Below are 26,489 nucleotides of genomic sequence, written 5' to 3' on the forward strand. Positions count from 1 at the left end.
ATGAGACATTCAATCACTGACAGTCTGCCGACGATCTGCGTACTATATCGCAGGCCATCGGTGCTTTGCAACATGTGCCGCACAAGCGTCGGCACCTGAACCAGCTCCAGTGTGGACATAAGGCAAATAGAATATTCATGTAACAGAGCCTTTACATAATCCACTAATGGGTTTATATACTCAGCACATGACTGACGCCTCTGATGAAGGGTTTATATACTCAGCACATGACTGACGCCTCTGATGAAGGGTTTATATACTCAGCACATGACTGACGCCTCTGATGAAGGGTTTATATACTCAGCACATGACTGACGCCTCTGATGAAGGGTTTATATACTCAGCACATGACTGACGCCTCTGATGAAGGGTTTATGTCCGCAGCAAGCAAAAAACATAAGAGGGTATTGCCAACTTCACCAACACACAGGAAGAAAAGAACGTAGCTGCACTGATGTAACCCCAACAAATGCTCCAAACCAGCACATAAATCCATCATTCGCTCCAGACAACGGCATGAAAACACAATAAGTGTCACCTTCAGACCGATTCTCATTGTCTTCCTTATCTACTATCATTCATAGATAAACATTGTAACGAAGATTGTTACATAAGCAGCATTCACTTCTATGCTATAAGCAGCAAATGTTCACAACAGAACCTGTATGCAAGCCAGAATGATTACATAGTGGTACTGCATCACATATCATGGATTATGGCTAATTATTCAGTTTCCAGAGCAGGATATTGGTATTGATGACTATTATACGGTAATGTAGATGAAGCGATATGAACCGCTGGGACGTGACACTTGGTCTGTGCGCCACGCCTCAGATTGCGCTGCTGGGAGTCAGCGTGTTACATCACAGCCGGAGGACGTTACCCGGCTGTGATGTCTTCCTCAGCGTTAAGCGGCATCAGTAATAAACAGAAAGAGCAATAACGCGTTTTCTCTACTACTGTGGCCTTTTTAGCCTTTTCTCAGCAGTTTTGGGTTTTCTTGGAGGAAAGGTACATCTGATATACATACACCCCGGCCAGACTGATTGTGTCTAGCTGTATTATTATTTATACCGGATGGTTGGAATATACAGTACCTATCCCCACTGTCTTCAGTGGAACCGCAATTTAAAAAAAAAAAAAAAAGTGGATTACGTTGTATAAATCCAGAGAACAAGGATATATATCTTCATATACAGTGCCATATAATAATCATCAATACTTCTACATCCTGCTCTGGAAACTGACGTACCATAAATTGTGATTTAGTAATAATATCTAATCACTCTGGGCTGTATTGCTGTCTATGTAACCATCTTAATTACAATATTTCTGACTGATGGTATTTAGGGAAGAGGAGAATACTTGGTGAATGTGATAATAAAGATAAATGTGTCTGGAACACAAGAGATTGAGGTGCTGGTCTGTAGTATTTATTGGCAGCTAAATCCTTTTCTTCCTTCACAGAATCCAGACAGCCGATATGAGTCTATATTGTGCTGTGTGGGTTAGGAAACCAGAATTTGTACACAGGACCCCTCTGTACAAAATATGAAGTCTAAGTTTTTATTATTACCATAAAACAAAGTACAATGTATGTACAATATTAAAATAAAAGCCATACTAAGCCACGCTAAAAAGACACTCTTCAGAGTACTGCTGAGTTTCCTCATGTACAGGTAGGTTCTGGAAGCAGTATACAGTATACAGTAACTTTATCATGGTAAACAATCACCAAAGTGACGGGGCGTCTGCCTGCCCCCGCGTGTTATCAGCCCGGCGTACGCCTGCCCCCGCGTGTTATCAGCCCGGCGTACACCTGCCCCCGCGTGTTATCAGCCCGGCGTATTGTACACAACACATTTTATTTAGGAACATTAAATTAAAAAATATTAAAAAGTCACTGAAATGCAAGTACAGAATGAATCTGTCATCACTATACCACGGCATACAGTACTGTGCTGTGCTGTTATAGGGGCCCGTTTGTCGCTTCCCCTCATTTTGGTGAATGTTTATCTATAATAAAGAGCACAAAGAAAAATCGAGACAATAATAGATGGTTGGTGAAAGTGGAGTACTACACAGGTAACCAAACATTTATATACAGTTTGTAGATTGGATAAAAACAGAACAGTAGAAGTCTCGCCCATTATACACAACCAAACTCCAGGAGGGGAAAAAATACAAAATAAAATTAGACAGCAAAAGATGGAAGTTCAAACAATGGTATAGCAAATATATATATATAATATACAAGTAACCCAATGTCCCTTATAAAGGCATCAGTATCCTTCGTTGGTAATATCAGTAACCGGGATAGATTTTCAGCATACAGGGAACCCGCTCCTCCCTACATTTCCCCACTACAGCCAAACGGGGAACCACTTCCTCCCTACATCTCCCCACTACAGCCAAACAGGGAACCACTTCCTCCCTACATCTCCCCACTACAGCCAAACAGGGAACCAGTTCCTCCCTACATCTCCCCACTACAGCCAAACAGGGAACCACTTCCTCCCTACATCTCCCCACTACAGCCAAACAGGGAACCAGTTCCTCCCTATATCTCCCCACTACAGCCAAACAGGGAACCACTTCCTCCCTACATCTCCCCACTACAGCCAAACAGGGAACCAGTTCCTCCCTATATCTCCCCACTACAGCCAAACAGGGAACCACTTCCTCCCTTACATCTCCCCACTACAGCCAAACAGGGAACCAGTTCCTCCCTATATCTCCCCACTACAGCCAAACGGGGAACCAGTTCCTCCCTTACATCTCCCCACTACAGCCAAACGGGGAACCAGTTCCTCCCTACATCTCCCCACTAGAGCCAAACAGAGAACCACTTCCTCCCTTACATCTCCCCACTACAGCCAAACAGGGAACCACTTCCTCCCTTACATCTCCCCACTACAGCCAAACAGGGAACCACGTCCTCCCTACATCTCCCCACTACAGCCAAGCCGGGAACCAGTTCCTCCCTACATCTCCCCACTACAGCCAAACAGGGAACCAGTTCCTCCCTACTACAGCCAAGCAGGGAACCAGTTCCTCCCTACTACAGCCAAGCAGGGAACCCGTTCCTCCCTACTACAGCCAAGCAGGGAACCCGTTCCTCCCTACTACAGCCAAGCAGGGAACCCGTTCCTCCCTACTACAGCCAAGCAGGGAACCCGTTCCTCCCTACTACAGCCAAGCAGGGAACCCGTTCCTCCCTACTACAGCCAAGCAGGGAACCCGTTCCTCCCTACTACAGCCAAGCAGGGAACCCGTTCCTCCCTACTACAGCCAAGCAGGGAACCCGTTCCTCCCTACTACAGCCAAGCAGGGAACCCGTTCCTCCCTACTATAGCCAAGCAGGGAACCCGTTCCTCCCTACATCTCCCCTCTACAACCAAGTAGGGAACCAGTTCCTCCCTACATCTCCCCACTACAACCAAGCAGGGAACCAGTCCCTCCCTACATCTACCCACTACAGCCATACAGAGGACCAGTTCCTCCCTACTACAGCCAAGCAGGGAACCAGTTCCTCCCTACTACAGCCAAACAGGGAACCAGTTCCTCCCTACTACAGCCAAGCAAGGAATCCGTTCCTCCCTACATCTCCCCTCTACAACCAAGTAGGGAACCAGTTCCCCCCTACATCTCCCCACTACAGCCATACAGAGGACCAGTTCCTCCCTATATCTCCCAACTACAGCCAAGCAAGGAACCAGTTCCTCCCTACATCTCCCCACTACAGCCAAACAGGGAACCACTTCCTCCCTACATCTCCCCACTACAGCCAAACAGGGAACCACTTCCTCCCTACATCTCCCCACTACAGCCAAACAGGGAACCACTTCCTCCCTACATCTCACCACTACAGCCAAGCAGGGAACCAGTCCCTCCCTACATCTCCCTACTACAGCCAAGCAGGGAAACAGTTCCTCCCTACTACAGCCAAACAGGGAACCAGTTCCTCCCTACTACAGCCAAGCAAGGAACCCGTTGCTCCCAACATCTCCCCTCTACAACCAAGTAGGGAACCAGTTCCTCCCTACATCTCCCCTCTACAACCAAGTAGGGAACCATTTCCTCCCTATATCTCCCAACTACAGCCATACAGAGGACCAGTTCCTCCCTACATCTCCCCACTACAGCCATACAGAGGACCAGTTCCTCCCTATATCTCCCAACTACAGCCATACAGAGGACCAGTTCCTCCCTACATCTCCCCTCTACAACCAAGTAGGGAACCATTTACTCCCTACATCTCCCCTCTACAACCAAGTAGGGAACCAGTTCCTCCCTACATCTCCCCTCTACAACCAAGTAGGGAACCATTTCCTCCCTACATCTCCCCACTACAGCCATACAGAGGACCAGTTCCTCCCTATATCTCCCAACTACAGCCAAGCAAGGAACCAGTTCCTCCCTACAACTCCCCACTACAGCCAAGCAGGAAACCAGTCCCTCCCTACATCTCCCCACTACAGCCAAGCAGGGAACCAGTCCCTCCCTACTACAGCATACAGAGGACCAGTTCCCCCCTATATCTCCCAACTACAGCCAAGCCGGGAACCAGTTCCTCCCTACATCTCCCCACTACAGCCAAGCCGGGAACCAGTTCCTCCCTACATCTCCCCACTACAGCCAAGCAGGGAACCAGTTTGTCCCTACATCTCCGCACTGCAGACCAGCAGGGGAACCGGTTACTCCCTACAGCCAAGCAGGGAACCCGTTCCTCCCTACTACAGCCAAGCAGGGAACCCGTTCCTCCCTACTACAGCCAAGCAGGGAACCAGTCCCTCCCTACATCTCCCCACTACAGCCAAACAGGGAACCACTTCCTCCCTACATCTCCCCACTACAGCCAAACAGGGAACCACTTCCTCCCTACATCTCACCACTACAGCCAAGCAGGGAACCAGTCCCTCCCTACATCTCCCTACTACAGCCAAGCAGGGAAACAGTTCCTCCCTACTACAGCCAAACAGGGAACCAGTTCCTCCCTACTACAGCCAAGCAAGGAACCCGTTGCTCCCAACATCTCCCCTCTACAACCAAGTAGGGAACCAGTTCCTCCCTACATCTCCCCTCTACAACCAAGTAGGGAACCATTTCCTCCCTATATCTCCCAACTACAGCCATACAGAGGACCAGTTCCTCCCTACATCTCCCCACTACAGCCATACAGAGGACCAGTTCCTCCCTATATCTCCCAACTACAGCCATACAGAGGACCAGTTCCTCCCTACATCTCCCCTCTACAACCAAGTAGGGAACCATTTACTCCCTACATCTCCCCTCTACAACCAAGTAGGGAACCAGTTCCTCCCTACATCTCCCCTCTACAACCAAGTAGGGAACCATTTCCTCCCTACATCTCCCCACTACAGCCATACAGAGGACCAGTTCCTCCCTATATCTCCCAACTACAGCCAAGCAAGGAACCAGTTCCTCCCTACAACTCCCCACTACAGCCAAGCAGGAAACCAGTCCCTCCCTACATCTCCCCACTACAGCCAAGCAGGGAACCAGTCCCTCCCTACTACAGCATACAGAGGACCAGTTCCCCCCTATATCTCCCAACTACAGCCAAGCCGGGAACCAGTTCCTCCCTACATCTCCCCACTACAGCCAAGCCGGGAACCAGTTCCTCCCTACATCTCCCCACTACAGCCAAGCAGGGAACCAGTTTGTCCCTACATCTCCGCACTGCAGACCAGCAGGGGAACCGGTTACTCCCTACAGCCAAGCAGGGAACCCGTTCCTCCCTACTACAGCCAAGCAGGGAACCCGTTCCTCCCTACATCTCCACTCTACAATCAAGTAGGGGACCAGGACACTACCCAGGAACATCACAGCCAGTCATTTCCTGCAATAGGAGAAAATGTTTGACGATTATAATATTTACTGTAAGCACACACGTAGGTGTCATGATAAAGTATTTTCTGAGGTCTAATACTGACTTATAGGACTTTCGGAAGAAAACAAAACCCTAGTAAGGCCCAAATAGGCATATTACACCAAAACACCCTGGGTGAGGGGGTAAGTCTGACTTTCTATGTGACCTTCATGGATGAAGAGTAGCATCTACAGTCAAACAGCAATTTGGACGTATTTACAAAGTGACTGGCGAGTTTGGCTTCCACAGAATGCGCATCTAAAATACAACTTTAGAATAAATGCATTTACTCACACTAGAGAGCTGCTGCCATTATGGACAGGCCATTCTTATTATTATTGTACTAGACTATTGATCTTCCTGCAGGACAAGCCGCCACACACTAACAAGCAGTCCGCAGCTTACGCAGAACACACAGATGGACAACTGAGCAGCAACCACACCCAGGAACGAGACTAAAAGGGAAACAATATTTTATTTAAAGAACATCTTTTTTTATACACCAGTTTCTCCATTACGCCTTCCGTTGTTGGATCCGATGGTGATACAAGGGTCTGTTAGTGCAGATAGATTGGTACTGTAATACTAAAAGATGGGAATATGGCTTTCAATACAAGACAAACTTCAACAGTATATGGAGCTTGTCCCAGGCAAAACCAATGTACACAAGTGAGCAGGAGAAAACAAGGAATCTCTTATGGCAGAGAGAGGTCCCGCAGCACATGCTGAAAGTATACCAGACACACCGCTTAGGAAAGAGGACTGAAAGGTAAGTACATAGACCGGTATGAAGCACCAGTGTCACCTGCATGGCTGGCTGTGTGCCAGTAACCAGCCGCTGGTAAGGCCAACGAGAAAGATGCCACCCACATTCTACAGACAGGATACAGGGTTTCCTTTGTACCATTGTTTGAACGTCCACCCTTAGGCTGTCCTGTAATAACGTTATTGCCTACAGAAGAGGGTGGAAGAAAGCTCTGACTGCATGTAACAGGTTAGTATGGCACAAGTGTCATGTTCTCTCTCTAATGTGTAACTGCTTCCGGAAAGAAAATCCACAGAACAAGACGTCACTGTCATAGTCTAATGCCCGTCGTGTGTTATTAAATCGTCAGCTCTGCAGTGAGATTCCAAGGCTTTCATGGTATAGATGTCCTGAGGCAATTCCGACTTGCGTCGCACAAGAGGTCTTTCCTTCTTCACTTCTTTCTGAGCCTGCAAATTGTAACAAAATAAAGTGGATGAAACAGAGAAACGCGTCTCCTTACTGTACAAGTACAGCAGTCTGCAGGGAGCCATGCTCCCGGCTTCTCACCCTCAAACACCCACAAAACGCAGTGGAAGCCCATAGGATAATTACTGACCCAGCAACACAGATCAGCTCCCCCGTGCATGATTCAAGAAATCCAGAAAACATGACCTGTTGCTGGTTCTTGAGCCTTGGAGTGGAGAACACCTGTTCTAGAGCAAGTACTGTCATCTCTCAGGTCAGGATGGTTTGGGTAACGTGCATCTGATTTTGCCAGATATGCCATACTGCGGCACCAGAGGTAGTGACACGCAACACATATAATATCTGGAATGGTCACAGCAAACATAACAATAGTACAGGTGTGAGGTTACCTGAGATGCCTCTTCCCTCACTGTCTTTTTAAGCATCTGTACATCTTCAAGTAAGGGTCCATCTGTTTCCATAGCCACCGGACTGTTCAGAGCGGAGGTGTCAGTATACATAGGGAACTACAACACAAAGCATCGAAACAATCATCGGTCATAAAGTCACATACACAACTTACTCATAAACCATTACACTAACACAATATAGCTATACACACCATTACACTGACACAATATAGCTGTACACACACCATTACACTAACACAATATAGCTGTACACACCATTACACTAACACATTATAGCTGTACACACCATTACACTAACACAATATAGCTGTACACACCATTACACTGACACAATATAGCTGTACACACACCACTACACTAACACAACATAGCTGTATACACACCATTACACTAACACAATATAGCTGTACAAACACCATTACACTAACACAATATAGCTGTACACACACCATTACACTAACACAATATAGCTGTACACACACCATTACACTAACACATTATAGCTGTACACACACCATTACACTAACACATTATAGCTGTACACACACCATTACACTGACACAATATAGCTGTACACACCATTACACTGACACAATATAGCTGTAAACACAATATAGCTGTACACACCATTACACTAACACATTATAGCTGTACACACCATTACACTAACACAATATAGCTGTACACACACCATTACACTAACACATTATAGCTGTACACACCATTACACTAACACATTATAGCTGTACACACCATTACACTGACACAATATAGCTGTACACACATACACACCATTACACTGACACAATATAGCTGTACACACACCATTACACTAACACAATATAGCTGTACACACACCATTACACTAACATATTATAGCTGTACACACACCATTACACTAACACATTATAGCTGTACACACACCATTACACTAACACATTATAGCTGTACACACACCATTACACTAACACATTATAGCTGTACACACACCATTACACTAACACATTATAGCTGTACACACCATTACACTAACACAATATAGCTGTACACACCATTACACTGACACAACATAGCTGTATACACACCATTACACTAACACAATATAGCTGTACAAACACCATTACACTAACACAATATAGCTGTACACACACCATTACACTAACACAATATAGCTGTACACACACCATTACACTAACACATAGCTGTACACACCATTACACTGACACAATATAGCTGTACACACACCACTACACTAACAATATAGCTGTACACACCATTACACTGACACAATATAGCTGTACACACACCATTACGCTAACACAACATAGCTGTATACACACCATTACACTAACACAATATAGCTGTACAAACACCATTACACTAACACAATATAGCTGTACACACACCATTACACTAACACAATATTGCTGTACACACACCATTACACTAACACATTATAGCTACACACACCATTACACTAACACAATATAGCTGTACACACACCATTACACTAACACATTATAGCTGTACACCATTACACTGACACAATATAGCTGTACACACCATTACACTGACACAATATAGCTGTACACACACCATTACACTAACACAATAATAAGAATTTACTTACCGATAATTCTATTTCTCGGAGTCCGTAGTGGATGCTGGGGTTCCTGAAAGGACCATGGAGGAATAGCGGCTCCGCAGGAGACAGGGCACAAAAAGTAAAGCTTTAGGATCAGGTGGTGTGCACTGGCTCCTCCCCATATGACCCTCCTCCAAGCCTCAGTTAGGTACTGTGCCCGGACGAGCGTACACAATAAGGAAGGATTTATGAATCCCGGGTAAGACTCATACCAGCCACACCAATCACACTGTACAACCTGTGATCTGAACCCAGTTAACAGTATGATAACAGCGGAGCCTCTGAAAAGATGGCTCACAACAATAATAACCCGATTTTTGTAACTATGTACAAGTAATGCAGATAATCCGCACTTGGGATGGGCGCCCAGCATCCACTACGGACTCCGAGAAATAGAATTATCGGTAAGTAAATTCTTATTTTCTCTATCGTCCTAGTGGATGCTGGGGTTCCTGAAAGGACCATGGGGATTATACCAAAGCTCCCAAACGGGCGGGAGAGTGCGGATGACTCTGCAGCACCGAATGAGAGAACTCCAGGTCCTCCTTAGCCAGGGTATCAAATTTGTAGGATTTTACAAACGTGTTTGCCCCTGACTAAATAGCCGCTCGGCAAAGTTGTAAAGCCGAGACCCCTCGGGCAGCCGCCCAAGATGAGCCCACCTTCCTTGTGGAATGGGCATTTACATATTTTGGCTGTGGCAGGCCTGCCACAGAATGTGCAAGCTGAATTGTATTACACATCCAACTAGCAAAAGTCTGCTTAAAAGCAAGAGCACCCAGTTTGTTGGGTGCATACAGGATAACAGCAAGTCAGTTTTCCTGACTCCAGCCGTCCTGGAACCTATATTTTCAGGGCCCTGACCACATCTAGCAACTTGGAGTCCTCCAAGTCCCTAGTAGGCGCAAGACACCACAATAAGCTGGTTCAGGTGAAACACTGACACCACCTTAGGGAGAGAACTGGGGACGAGTCCGCAGCTCTGCCCTGTCCGAATGGACAAACAGATATGGGCTTTTTTGAGAAAAAAAACACCAATTTGACACTCGCCTGGTCCAGGCCAGGTCCAAGAGCATGTTCACTTTTCATGTGAGATGCTTCAAATCCACAGATTTGACTGGTTTTAAACCAATGTGTTTTGAGGAATCCCAGAACTACGTTGAGATCCCACAGTGCCACTGGAGGCACAAAAGGGGTTGTATATGCAATACTCCCTTGACAAACTTCTGGACTTCAGGAACTGAAGCCACTTCTTTCTGGAAGAAAAATCGACAGGGCCGAAATTTGAACCTTAATGGACCCCAATTTGAGGCCCATAGACACTCCTGTTTGCAAGAAATGCAGGAATCGACCGAGTTGAAATTTCTTCGTGGGGCCTTCCTGGCCTCACACCACGCAACATATTTTCGCCACATGTGGTGATAATGTTGTGCGGTCACCTCCTTTCTGGCTTTGACCAGGGTAGGAATGACCTCTTCCTGAATGCCTTTTCCCTTAGGATCCGGCGTTCCACCGCCATGCTGTCAAACGCAGCTGCGGTAAGTCTTGGAACAGACATGGTACTTGCTGAAACAAGTCCCTTCTTAGCGGCAGAGGCCATAAGTCCTCTGTGAGCATCTCTTGAAGTTCCGGGTACCAAGTCCTTCTTGGCCAATCCGGAGCCATGAGTATAGTTCTTACTCCTCTACGTCTTATAATTCTCCGTACCTTAGGTATGAAAAGCAGAGGATGGAACACATACACCGACTGGTACACCCACGGTGTTACCAGAACGTCCACAGCTATTGCCAGAGGGTCTCTTAACCTGGCGCAATACCTGTCCCGTTTTTTGTTCAGACGGGACGCCATCATGTCCACCTTTGGTAATTCCCAACGGTTTACAATTATGTGGAAAACTTCCCCATGAAGTTCCCACTCTGCCGGGTGGAGGTCGTGCCTACTGAGGAAGTCTGCTTCCCAGTTTCCATTCCCGGAATGAAACACTGCTGACAGTGCTATCACATGATTTTCCGCCCAGCGAAAAGTCCTTGCAGTTTTTTGCCACTGCCCTCCTGCTTCTTGTGCCGCCCTGTCTATTTACGTGGGCGACTGCCGTGATGTTTTATCCCACTGGATCAATACCGGCTGACCTTGAAGCAGAGGTCTTGCTAAGCTTAGAGCATTATAAATTTACCCTTAGCTATATTTATGTGGAGAAAAATCTCCAGACTTGATCACACTCCCTGGAAATTTTTTCCTTGTGTGACTGCTCCCCAGCCTCTCGGGCTGGCCTCCGTGGTCACCAACATCCAAAACTGAATGCCGAATCTGCGGCCCTCTAGAAGATGAGCACTCTGTAACCACCACAGGAGAGACACCCTTGTCCTTGGATATAGGGTTATCCGCTGATGCATCTGAAGATGCGATCCGGACCATTTGTCCAGCAGATCCCACTGAAAAGTTCTTGCATGAAATCTGCCGACTGGAATTGCTTCGAAGGAAGTCACCATTTTTTTACCATGGCCCTTGTGCAATGATGCACTGATTTTAGGAGGTTCCTGACTAGCTCGGATAACTCCCTGGCTTTCTCTTCCGGGAGAAACACCTTTTTCTGGACTGTGTCCAGAATCATCCCTAAGCACAGGAGACTTGTTGTCGGGATCAGCTGCGATTTTGGAATATTTAGAATCCACCCCTGCTGTTGTAACAGTATCTGAGATAGTGCTACTCCGACCTCCAACTGTTCCCTGGACTTTGCCCTTATCAGGAGATCGTCCAAGTAAGGGATAATTAAGACGCCTTTTCTTCGAAGAAGAACCATCATTTCGGCCATTACCTTGGTAAAGACCCGGGGTGCCGTAGACAATCCAAACGGCAGCGTCTGAAACTGATAGTGACAGTTCTGTACCACGAACCTGAGGTACCCTTAGTGATAAGGGCAAATTTGGGACATGGAGGTAAGCATCCCTGATGTCTCGGGACACCAGATAGTCCCCTTCTTCCCGGTTCGTTATCACTGCTCTGAGTGACTCCATCTTGATTTGAACCTTTGTAAGTGTTCAAATTTTTTAGATTTAGAATAGGTCTCACCTAGCCTTCTGGCTTCAGTACCACAATATAGTGTGGAATAATACCCCTTTTCTTGTTGTAGGAGGGGTAATTTAATTATCACCTGCTGGGAATACAGCTCGTGAATTTTTTCCCATACTGCCTCCTTGTCGGAGGGAGACCTTGGTAAGCAGCCTTCAGGAGCCTGCGCAGGGGAAACGTCTCGACATTCCAAACTGTACCCCTGGGATACTACTTGTAAGGTCCTGTACGGTCTCAGCGTCATGCTGAGAGCTTGTCAGAAGGGTTGGAACGCTTCTGTTCCTGGGAATGGGCTGCCTGCTGCAGTCTTCTTCCCTTTCCTCTATCCCTGGGCAGATATGACTCTTATAGGGACGAAAGGACTGAAGCTGAAAAGACGGTGTCTTTTTCTGCAGAGATGTGACTTAGGGTAAAAACGGTGGATTTTCCAGCAGTTGCCGTGGCCACCAGGTCCGATGGACCGACCCCAAATAACTCCTCTTCCTTTATACGGCAATACACCTTTGTGCCGTTTGGAATCTGCATCACCTGACCACTGTCGTGTCCATAAACATCTTCTGGCAGATATGGACATCGCACTTACTCTTGATGCCAGAGTGCAAATATCCCTCTGTGCATCTCGCATATATAGAAATACATCCTTTAAATGCTCTATAGTCAATAAAATACTGTCCCTGTCAAGGGTATCAATATTTTTAGTCAGGGAATCCGACCAAGCCACCCCAGCTCTGCACATCCAGGCTGAGGCGATCGCTGGTCGCAGTATAACACCAGTATGTGTGTATATACTTTTTATGATATTTTCCAGCCTCCTGTCAGCTGGCTCCTTGAGGACGGCCCTATCTATAGACGGTACCGCCACTTGTTCTGATAAGCGTGTGAGCGCCTTATCCACCCTAAGGGGTGTTTCCCAACGCGCCCTAACTTCTGGCGGGAAAGGGTATACCGCCCATATTTTCTATCGGGGGGAACCCACGCATCATCACACACTTCATTTAATTTATCTGATTCAGGAAAAACTACGGTAGTTTTTTCACATCCCACATAATACCCTCTTTTGTGGTACTTGTAGTATCAGAAATATGTAACACCTCCTTCATTGCCCTTAACGTGTGGCCCTAATAAGGAATACGTTTGTTTATTCACCGTCGACACTGGATTCAGTGTCCCTGTCTGTGTCTGTGTCGACCGACTAAAATAAACGGGCGTTTTAAAACCCCTGACGGTGTTTTTGAGACGTCTGGACCGGTACTAATTTTTTTTGTCGGCCGTCTCATGTCGTCAACCGACCTTGGCGCGTGTTGACATTATCACGTAATTCCCTAAATAAGCCATCCATTCCGGTGTCGACTCCCTAGAGAGTGACATCACCATTACAGGCAATTGCTCCGCCTCCTCACCAACATCGTCCTCATACATGTCGACACACACGTACCGACACACAGCACACACACAGGGAATGCTCTGATAGAGGACAGGACCCACTAGCCCTTTGGAGAGACAGAGGGAGAGTTTGCCAGCACACACCAAAAACGCTATAATTATATAGGGACAACCTTATATAAGTGTTTTCCCTTATAGCATCTTTTTTATATATTTCTAACGCCAAATTAGTGCCCCCCCTCTCTGTTTTAACCCTGTTTCTGTAGTGCAGTGCAGGGGAGAGCCTGGGAGCCTTCCCTCCAGCCTTTCTGTGAGGGAAAATGGCGCTGTGTGCTGAGGAGATAGGCCCCGCCCCTTTTTCGGCGGCCTCGTCTCCCGCTCTTAACGGATTCTGGCAGGGGTTAAATATCTCCATATAGCCCCGGAGGCTATATGTGAGGTATTTTTAGCCAAAAAAGGTTTTCATTTGCCTCCCAGGGCGCCCCCCTCCCAGCGCCCTGCACCCTCAGTGACTGCCGTGTGAAGTGTGCTGAGAGGAAAATGGCGCACAGCTGCAGTGCTGTGCGCTACCTTAAGAAGACTGAGGAGTCTTCTGCCGCCGATTCTGGACCTCTTCTCGTTTCAGCATCTGCAAGGGGGCCGGCGGCGAGGCTCCGGTGACCATCCAGGCTGTACCTGTGATCGTCCCTCTGGAGCTAATGTCCAGTAGCCAAGAAGCCAATCCATCCTGCACGCAGGTGAGTTCACTTCTTCTCCCCTAAGTCCCTCGTTGCAGTGATCCTGTTGCCAGCAGGACTCACTGTAAAATAAAAAACCTAAGCTAAACTTTTCTAAGCAGCTCTTTAGGAGAGCCACCTAGATTGCACCCTTCTCGGCCGGGCACAAAAATCTAACTGAGGCTTGGAGGAGGGTCATAGGGGGAGGAGCCAGTGCACACCACCTGATCCTAAAGCTTTACTTTTTGTGCCCTGTCTCCTGCGGAGCCGCTATTCCTCCATGGTCCTTTCAGGAACCCCAGCATCCACTAGGACGATAGAGAAATAGCTGTACACACACCATTACACTGACACAATATAGCTGTACACACACCATTACACTGACACAATATAGCTGTACACACACCATTACACTGACACAATATAGCTGTACACACACCATTACACTAACACATTATAGCTGTACACACACCATTACACTAACACAATATAGCTGAACACACACACCATTACACTAACACAATATAGCTGAACACACACACCATTACACTAACACAATATAGCTGAACACACCATTACACTAACACATTATAGCTGTACACACACCATTACACTAACACAATATAGCTGTACACACCATTACACTAACACAATATAGCTGTACACACATACACACCATTACACTAACACAATATAGCTGTACACACACCATTACACTAACATTATAGCTGTACACACACCATTACACTAACACAACATAGCTGTACACATACACACCATTACACTAACACATTATAGCTGTACACACACCATTACACTAACACAATATAGCTGTGTACACACCATTACACTAACACATTATAGCTGTACACACACCATTACACTGACACATTATAGCTGTACACACACCATTACACTAACACAATATAGCTGTACACACATATTACACTAACGCATTATAGCTGTACACACACCATTACACTAACACAATATAGCTGTACACACCCCGTCAGTAAGAGCTGCACACCATTACACTAACATTATAGCTGTACACACACCATTACACTAACGCATTATAGCTGTACACACACCATTACACTAACGCATTATAGCTGTACACACACCCATCAGTAAGAGCTGCACACCATTACACTAACACATTATAGCTGTACACACACCATTACACTAACACAATATTACACTAACGCATTATAGCTGTACACACACCATTACACTAACACATTATAGCTGTACACACACCATTACACTAACACAATATAGCTGTACAAACACCATTACACTAACACAATATAGCTGTACACACATATTACACTAACGCATTATAGCTGTACAAACACCATTACACTAACACAATATAGCTGTACACACACCATTACACTAACAATATAGCTGTACACACATTACACTAACGCATTATAGCTGTACACACACCATTACACTAACACAATATAGCTGTACACACCCCGTCAGTAAGAGCTGCACACCATTACACTAACACATTATAGCTGTACACACACCATTACACTAACACAATATAGCTGAACACACACCATTACACTAACACATTATAGCTGTACACACACCATTACACTAACACAATATAGCTGTACACACCATTACACTAACACAATATAGCTGTACACACATACACACCATTACACTAACACAATATAGCTGTACACACACCATTACACTAACATTATAGCTGTACACACACCATTACACTAACACAACATAGCTGTACACATACACACCATTACACTAACACATTATAGCTGTACACACACCATTACACTAACACAATATAGCTGTGTACACACCATTACACTAACACATTATAGCTGTACACACACCATTACACTGACATTATAGCTGTACACACACCATTACACTAACACAATATAGCTGTACACACCCCGTCAGTAAGAGCTGCACACCATTACACTAACATTATAGCTGTACACACACCATTACACTAACGCATTATAGCTGTACACACACCATTACACTAACGCATTATAGCTGTACACACACCCATCAGTAAGAGCTGCACACCATTACACTAACACATTATAGCTGTACACACACCATTACACTAACACAATATAGCTGTACACACACCATTACACTAACGCATTATAGCTGTACACACACCATTACACTAACACATTATAGCTGTACACACACCATTACACTAACACAATATAGCTGTACAAACACCATTACACTAACACAATATAGCTGTACACACATATTACACTAACGCATTATAGCTGTACAAACACCATTACACTAACACAATATAGCTGTACACACACCATTACACTAACACAATATAGCTGTACACACATTACACTAACGCATTATAGCTGTACACACACCATTACACTAACACAATATAGCTGTACACACCCCGTCAGTAAGAGCTGCACACCATTACACTAACACATTATAGCTGTACACACACCATTACACTAACACAATATAGCTGTACACACACCATTACACTAACACATTATAGCTGTACACACACCATTACACTAACACAATATAGCTGTACAAACACCATTACACTAACACAATATAGCTGTACACACACCATTACACTAACACAATATAGCTGTACACACACCATTACACTGACACATTATAGCTGTACACACACCATTACACTAACACAATATAGCTGTACACACATATTACACTAACGCATTATAGCTGTACACACACCATTACACTAACACAATATAGCTGTACACACACCATTACAGTAACGCATTATAGCTGTACACACACCATTACACTAACACATTATAGCTGTACACACACCATTACACTAACACAATATAGCTGTACAAACACCATTACACTAACACAATATAGCTGTACACACACCATTACACTAACACAAATATAGCTGTACACACATATTACACTAACGCATTATAGCTGTACACACACCATTACACTAACACAATATAGCTGTACACACCCCGTCAGTAAGAGCTGCACACCATTACACTAACACATTATAGCTGTACACACACCATTACACTAACACAATATAGCTGTACACACACCATTACACTAACGCATTATAGCTGTACACACATATTACACTAACGCATTATAGCTGTACACACATATTACACTAACGCATTATAGCTGTACACACACCATTACACTAACACATTATAGCTGTACACACACCATTACACTAACACATTATAGCTGTACACACACCATTACACTAACGCATTATAGCTGTACACACATATTACACTAACGCATTATAGCTGTACACACACCATTACACTAACACATTATAGCTGTACACACACCATTACACTAACACATTATAGCTGTACACACACCATTACACTAACACATTATAGCTGTACACACACCATTACACTAACACATTATAGCTGTACACACACCATTACACTAACACAATATAGCTGTACACACACCATTACACTGACACAATATAGCTGTACACACACCATTACACTAACACAATATAGCTGTACACACACCATTACACTGACACATTATAGCTGTACACACACCATTACACTAACACATTATAGCTGTACACACCATTACACTGACACAATATAGCTGTACACACCATTACACTAACACAATATAGCTGTACACACCATTACACTAACACATTATAGCTGTACACACACCATTACACTAACACATTATAGCTGTACACACACCATTACACTAACACAATATAGCTGTACACACACCATTACACTGACACAATATAGCTGTACACACACCATTACACTAACACAATATAGCTGTACACACACCATTACACTGACACATTATAGCTGTACACACACCATTACACTAACACATTATAGCTGTACACACACCATTACACTAACACATTATAGCTGTACACACCATTACACTGACACAATATAGCTGTACACACCATTACACTAACACAATATAGCTGTACACACCATTACACTAACACATTATAGCTTTGGCTAGAGATTTAATGTAAGACTCACAGCTATGATGTGTGTAAATCACACCTAAACAGACAACTACAGACTGAAAATATGGCACACTAAAGTGTGACGTTACAGTCACCAGAACACACGTACATACCTCGGGGTTGGATTTGGCTAGGTTTTCAATTTTACCCCAGGCTTCTTCTCTTTCCTTCAGTTTCAGCTTCTCCCTGGGAAGATATGACTAGAGGTTAGTAACGCTGCAGGATGAACGTCGTCACGTGGAAATAATCTCATCCCCCGCCTAACAAGAAGCTCCGCAGCGGCCGGATCTGAAACATGCAGACATTGGCTGTATGAGAGCATAAGGTAACAGCTGATTGGCTGCGGTGTATTACTGTACGCCTGTGTAATCTCTGCCAGCACTCAGCTGTTGTAGGGACTGCGCATAAACAGAGCAATAAGGTCCCCCCCCCCCCCCCCCCAGTGACTTGTGCCTGAGGGAGACAACAGCAACGAGGAAATACAGCGTAACATTGGCATGCTCTCCCATCCGCCATGCGCCACACAACAGATATACGCTGTGTTACAGCACACTAATGCCCACACAGCCATACGCCCACTAAACTCCACACAGCCATACGCCCACTAATCCCACACACAATAGCCCTACGCCCAGTGCACACGCCCATTAAGCCCCACACAACCGCCCTATACGCCCAGTGTAACTGCCTACTAAGCCCCACACAGCCATACGCCCAGTGTACACGCCCACTAAGCCCCACACAACAGATATACGCCCAGTGTACACGCCCACTAAGCCCCACACAACAGATATACGCCCAGTGTAACCGCCCACTAATCCCACACACGACATACGCCCAGTGTACACGCCCACTAAGCCCCACACAACAGATAAACGCCCAGTGTAACCGCCCACTAATACCCACACAGCCATAAGCCCAGTGTACACGCCCACTAAGCCCCACACAACAGATATACACCCAGTGTACACGCCCACTAAGCCCCACACAGACATACGCCCACTAAACCCCACACAACAGATATACGCCCAGTGTAACCGCCCACTAAGCCCCACACAACAGATATACGCCCAGTGTAACCGCCCACTAAGCCCCACACAACAGATATACGTCCAGTGTAACCGCCCACTAAGCCCCACACAACAGATATACGCCCAGTGTAACCGCCCACTAATACCCACACAGCCATAAGCCCAGTGTACACGCCCACTAAGCCCCACACAACAGATATACGCCCAGTGTAACCGCTAACTCATCCCACACACAACAGACATACGCCCAATGTAACCGCCCACTAAGCCCCATACATACGCCCAGTGTACACGCCCATTAAGCCCCGCACAACATACATACGCCCAGTGTACACGCCCACTAAGCCCCACACATACGCCCAGTGTAACCGCTCACTAAGCCCCACACAACCTAAGTGTATGGGAAAGAACAGAACTTACTTTTGTTTCTCAGCCTTGAACTGTTGAGTGCAATCATCAAATAATTTTTGGTTCATCTCCATAAACAATTTGAGCGCATTATATATCAGACCATGTATTGTCCTAGAGCAAGGAAGGCACAGTTATCACACCGTTTTTACACGCTCATTACACTTTTGGTTACACAATGTATTCCGTGACCAAGTTACATCTGTTAACTGGATATGATCAGGAAATGGTTTTCTATCTGGGTGACCCCATCTAGTGAAGTCTATGTATTATATAACACACCAAACATGACCAGCACGTAGGATGTGGCCGACTATAAAACAAGCATCGTGCACATATTGAACTGCTGAACTTGGTAAATATAAACCTGGTTTGTATCTTACCAATGAACTACATACAGGAGAGAGAGTATTGTGTAGTTGCCTGAACCTATACAGACTTCATTACAGTAATAAAAACTGCATTCATTAATGCAGCCAGTCCACTCACTAGGAACCATGGCCATCCCTAATATATTCATCACAAGACAGCCAATCAACTCACTAGGAACCATGGCCATCCCTAATATATTCATCACAAGACAGCCAATCAACTCACTAGGAACCATGGCCATCCCTAATATATTCATCACAAGACAGCCAATCAACTCACTAGTAACCATGGCCATCCCTAATCTAATCATGAGAAGGAAGCCAGTCCACTCACTAGGAACCATGGCCATCCCTAATCTAATCATGAGAAGGAAGCCAATCAACTCACTAGGGACCATGGCCATCCCTAATATATTCATCACAAGACAGCCAATCAACTCACTAGTAACCATGGCCATCCCTAATCTAATCATGAGAAGGAAGCCAGTCCACTCACTAGGAACCATGGCCATCCCTAATCTAGTCATCATTAGGAAGCCAGTCCACTCACTAGGAACCATGGCCATCCCTAATCTAATCATGAGAAGGAAGCCAGTCCACTCACTAGGAACCATGGCCATCCCTAATCTAGTCATCATTAGGAAGCCAGTCCACTCACTAGGAACCATGGCCATCCCTAATCTAATCATGAGAAGGAAGCCAGTCCACTCACTAGGAACCAAGGGCATCCCTAATCTAGTCATCAGAAGGAAGCCAGTCCACTCACTAGGAACCATGGCCATCCCTAATCTAATCATCAGAAGGAAGCCAGTCCACTCACTAGGAACCATGGTCATCCCTAATCTAATCATGAGAAGGAAGCCAATCCACTCACTAGGAACCATGGCCATCCCTAATCTAGTCATCATTAGGAAGCCAGTCCACTCACTAGGAACCATGGCCATCCCTAATCTAATCATGAGAAGGAAGCCAGTCCACTCACTAGGAACCATGGCCATCCCTAATCTAGTCATCATTAGGAAGCCAGTCCACTCACTAGGAACCATGGCCATCCCTAATCTAATCATGAGAAGGAAGCCAGTCCACTCACTAGGAACCATGGCCATCCCTAATCTAATCATCAGAAGGAAGCCAGTCCACTCACTAGGAACCATGGTCATCCCTAATCTAATCATGAGAAGGAAGCCAGTCCACTCACTAGGAACCATGGCCATCCCTAATCTAGTCATCATTAGGAAGCCAGTCCACTCACTAGGAACCATGGCCATCCCTAATCTAATCATGAGAAGGAAGCCAGTCCACTCACTAGGAACCATGGCCATCCCTAATCTAGTCATCATTAGGAAGCCAGTCCACTCACTAGGAACCATGGCCATCCCTAATCTAATCATGAGAAGGAAGCCAGTCCACTCACTAGGAACCAAGGGCATCCCTAATCTAGTCATCAGAAGGAAGCCAGTCCACTCACTAGGAACCATGGCCATCCCTAATCTAATCATCAGAAGGAAGCCTGTCCACTCACTAGGAACCAAGGGCATCCCTAATCTAATCATGAGAAGGAAGCCAGTATACTCACTAAGAACCATGGGCATCCCTAATCTAGTCATCAGAAGGAAGCCAGTATACTCACTAAGAACCATGGGCATCCCTAATCTAGTCATCATTAGGAAGCCAGTCCATTTACTAGGAACCATGGCCATCCCTAATCTAGTCATCAGAAGGAAGCCTGTCCACTCACTATTAACCATGGCCATCCCTAATCTAGTCATCAGAAGGAAGCCAGTCCACTCACTAGGAACCATGGGCATCCCTAATCTAGTCACCAGAAGGAAGCCTGTCCACTCACTAGAAACCATGGCATCCCTAATCTAGTCATCAGAAGGAAGCCAGTCCACTCACTAGGAACCATGGGTATCGCTAATCTAGTCATCATTAGGAAGCCAGTCCACTCACTAGGAATGAAGGCTTACTCAGGAGAACACACCATGAGTACAAGAAAATCCAGAAGACTCTAAACTAGTGTTGTCCACGTGACAGCCACTGATACTACATAGGCAACTAAATCGACAACAGTGGTTTCTGCAGTTATGCAATAACAGAGGACCTCATAGTATGATGACACAGCCACAACAGTTTGATAAATAACAGTTGGACAGGAGCCGGGGACTACACACATCACAGTACGGGACTGCAGTAGATACTTCCTACTGTTATTTAATACAGCTCAAGCTAAATCTGAAAATTCAGGCCTGGTTGGAACTACGTAGCAAAATACACCATATGCCGGATCAGCGGAGGAGGGGGTAACTCTGCACACAGAGGGAGGCACATGGTCACAGTGCCGAGAACTGGGGTAATGGGTTCTTAGGAATTTTTCCCATTCAGATGGGGAGTTTCTACCCCAAGAGGGATGAACAATCCTCAGCTGCCGATTTATCCACAGTCATGGCAATGCCAGACACAGTGACTGAGCCAATAGGACAGATCTATAATGGTCGGCGTATCACAGGTGCTATATGTGCACACATACGATCTCTACGTATCACAGGTGCTATATGTGCACACATACGATCATTGCGTATCACAGGTGCTATATGTGCACACATACGATCTCTACGTATCACAGGTGCTATATGTGCACACATACGATCTCTACGTATCACAGGTGCTATATGTGCACACCACAGGTGCTATATGTGCACACATACGATCTCTACGTATCACAGGTGCTATATGTGCACACATACGATCATTGCGTATCACAGGTGCTATATGTGCACACATACGATCTCTACGTATCACAGGTGCTATATGTGCACACATACGATCTCTACGTATCACAGGTGCTATATGTGCACACCACAGGTGCTATATGTGCACACATACGATCTCTACGTATCACAGGTGCTATATGTGCACACCGCAGGTGCTATATGTGCACACATACGATCTCTACGTATCACAGGTGCTATATGTGCACACATACGATCTCTACGTATCACAGGTGCTATATGTGCACACCACAGGTGCTATATGTGCACACATACGATCTCTACGTATCACAGGTGCTATATGTGCACAACGCAGGTGCTATATGTGCACACATACGATCTCTACGTATCACAGGTGCTATATGTGCACACATACGATCTCTACGTATCACAGGTGCTATATGTGCACACCACAGGTGCTATATGTGCACACATACGATCTCTACGTATCACAGGTGCTATATGTGCACACATACGATCTCTACGTATCACAGGTGCTTTATGTGCACACATACGATCTCTACGTATCACAGGTGCTATATGTGCACACATACGATCTCTACGTATCACAGGTGCTATATGTGCACACCGCAGGTGCTATATGTGCACACATACGATCTCTACGTATCACAGGTGCTATATGTGCACACATACGATCTCTACGTATCACAGGTGCTATATGTGCACACATACGATCTCTACGTATCACAGGTGCTATATGTGCACACCGCAGGTGCTATATGTGCACACATACGATCTCTACGTATCACAGGTGCTATATGTGCACACATACGATCTCTACGTATCACAGGTGCTATATGTGCACACATACAATCTGTACGTATCACAGGTGCTATATGTGCACACATACGATCTCTACGTATCACAGGTGCTATATGTGCACACATACGATCTCTACGTATCACAGGTGCTTTATGTGCACACATACGATCTCTACGTATCACAGGTGCTCTATGTGCACACCACAGGTGCTATATGTGCACACATACGATTTCTACGTATCACAGGTGCTATATGTGCACACCACAGGTGCTATATGTGCACACATACGATCTCTACGTATCACAGGTGCTATATGTGCACACATACGATCTCTACGTATCACAGGTGCTATACGTGCACACATACGATCTCTCCGTATCACAGGTGCTATACGTGCACACATACGATCTCTCCGTATCACAGGTGCTATACGTGCACACATACGATCTCTCCGTATCACAGGTGCTATATGTGCACACATACGATCTCTACGTATCACAGGTGCTATATGTGCACACATACGATCTCTACGTATCACAGGTGCTATATGTGCACACATACGATCTCTACGTATCACAGGTGCTATATGTGCACACATACGATCTCTACGTATCACAGGTGCTATATGTGCACACATACGATCTCTACGTATCACAGGTGCTATATGTGCACACATACGATCTCTACGTATCACAGGTGCTTTATGTGCACACATACGATCTCTACGTATCACAGGTGCTATATGTGCACACCACAGGTGCTATATGTGCACACATACGATCTCTACGTATCACAGGTGCTTTATGTGCACACATACGATCTTGCTGATGATATGAAGGAGGTGTAACCGGAGATCTACAGACACATGAAATAAAATCGGTGACAGCGGGCAGCATGGATGTGCTCTCTGGAGCCATTGTGTCCCTATCCCACACAATCCAGCCAGAGGAATCTTAATACAGGTGCCAGAGCATCAGTGAAGCGAGACCTAATGGCTTCAAGACATGCTGGGCTGTCAATAGGGCGGAGCAGCATACTGCGCGAGTCAGCCTTTTCTCCTTTCTTGTCTACCCCTGGAGAAGGCCCGAACCTGAATAATGGTAAAACATGGCTGTTTCTACAGTCACTACTTCATACTCACACATATGTAAGACGTCTCTGCCCAATCTCACTGCCCTCCTACCAAACTCCACACACAATGGCTGCGCTGTGTGTCAGCAGTTATGTGTAAAAGGAGAGCAAACGTGTAGTATGTAAAAATATTATTATTTAATAATGAAAATCACAGATATATATTTTTTTCTAACAGTAAAACAAGTTACAGCACACCTATATCTGTCTCCGGTGATTACTGGCTAATTTAGCCGTATAATGAATAATGGCTATAGATGAGAAAAGTTCATATTCCACAATTCATGAGGAAATGAGAATTCAATATAGTGCAATTCCAAATGGTTATCTCTAAAAGTCACCAGGTAAGTGGTTGTGAGCATATAATACCTCTCCGAATGGGCTGGTAAAGATTAGCCGCGCGTCCCCGGCTAACAAGTCCTGCGTTACCCAATGTACTGCACAGCGGAGAGGAGATGTGGATGCTGCCCGATGATCATCACCCGCCGCAGCGGAGAAGTGGACGACAGCCTCCTATAGCGGTAGAAGCTGCTCGACGGTTATCACCAGCCGCAGCGGTGAAGTGAGCGGCGGCCTCCTGTAGTGGTGAGCCGGTCAATGATGGTAATGGTGAGACCAATATGGATTGCACAAAGGTGTATCACCTGGACCAGGTGTGCATAGAGGCGGGGTCCTGACGCGTTTCGTCACGATCACGTGACTTTATCAAAGGTATGATCCTACCTCCAGACTGGTCAATATTTAAAGCCCAAACGGCTGATAGCAAACAGATGTCAATAATTAACAATTAAAACAATGCATTAAATACACGTTGGCTCTCATAATAAAACGTTTTAAAACATGAAAATAAAAATATATGGCAGAAATCGCTTGTAGTACAGTGACCTATAACCTCAAATTAGATACACATATATATAGATGATCCTATAATGTACATGAATATTTATTCAAGAAACACTTATATTTAAACAAAATTCAAACTCCAGGTTGTCTACAACCTCATTCGAACACCAATATCGGATACTCCTAGGGCGGTCGTTATAAGAGATCACAGTAATGGTACATGCTGACTTACTATATTGAAGATCTATTTATTTATTTCTCTCTGTTCTATTATTTTTCAATACAGGTTATAGGTTCAACATCTAATTTGAGGTTATAGGTCACTGTACTACAAGCGATTTCTGCCATATATTTTTATTGTTTCATGTTTTAAAACGTTTTATTATGAGAGCCAACGTGTATTTAATGCATTGTTTTAATTGTTAATTATTGACATCTGTTTGCTATCAGCCGTTTGGGCTTTAAATATTGACCAGTCTGGAGGTAGGATCATACCTTTGATAAAGTCACGTGATCGTGACGAAACGCGTCAGGACCCCGCCTCTATGCACACCTGGTCCAGGTGATACACCTTTGTGCAATCCATATTGGTCTCACCATTACCATCATTGACCGGCTCACCGCTACAGGAGGCCGCCGCTCACTTCACCGCTGCGGCTGGTGATAACCGTCGAGCAGCTTCTACCGCTATAGGAGGCTGTCGTCCACTTCTCCACTGCGGCGGGTGATGATCATCGGGCAGCATCCACATCT

The 26,489-nt window shown here is 45.4% G+C and overlaps 1 protein-coding gene across 3 annotated transcripts in view; it reads right to left on the bottom strand.

The window, feature by feature from the left end:
- Positions 1–1,552: 1,552 nt before the first annotated feature.
- Positions 1,553–26,489, bottom strand: part of PPP2R5C (protein phosphatase 2 regulatory subunit B'gamma) — a 153,961-nt gene continuing 129,024 nt past the window's right edge. For all 3 annotated transcript variants that reach the window (XM_063948632.1, XM_063948634.1, XM_063948633.1), the window contains 4 exons: positions 19,850–19,951; positions 18,512–18,584; positions 7,517–7,633; positions 1,553–7,108 (listed from right to left, as the gene is read on the bottom strand). In XM_063948632.1, coding sequence (XP_063804702.1) covers positions 6,977–7,108; positions 7,517–7,633; positions 18,512–18,584; positions 19,850–19,951 — 424 coding nt within the window. In that variant the 3' untranslated portion in view covers positions 1,553–6,976. The remainder of the gene's footprint in view (positions 7,109–7,516; positions 7,634–18,511; positions 18,585–19,849; positions 19,952–26,489) is intronic.

Source organism: Pseudophryne corroboree, chromosome 12 (assembly GCF_028390025.1).
Source record: "Pseudophryne corroboree isolate aPseCor3 chromosome 12, aPseCor3.hap2, whole genome shotgun sequence".
NCBI classification, from domain to species: Eukaryota; Metazoa; Chordata; class Amphibia; order Anura; family Myobatrachidae; genus Pseudophryne; species Pseudophryne corroboree.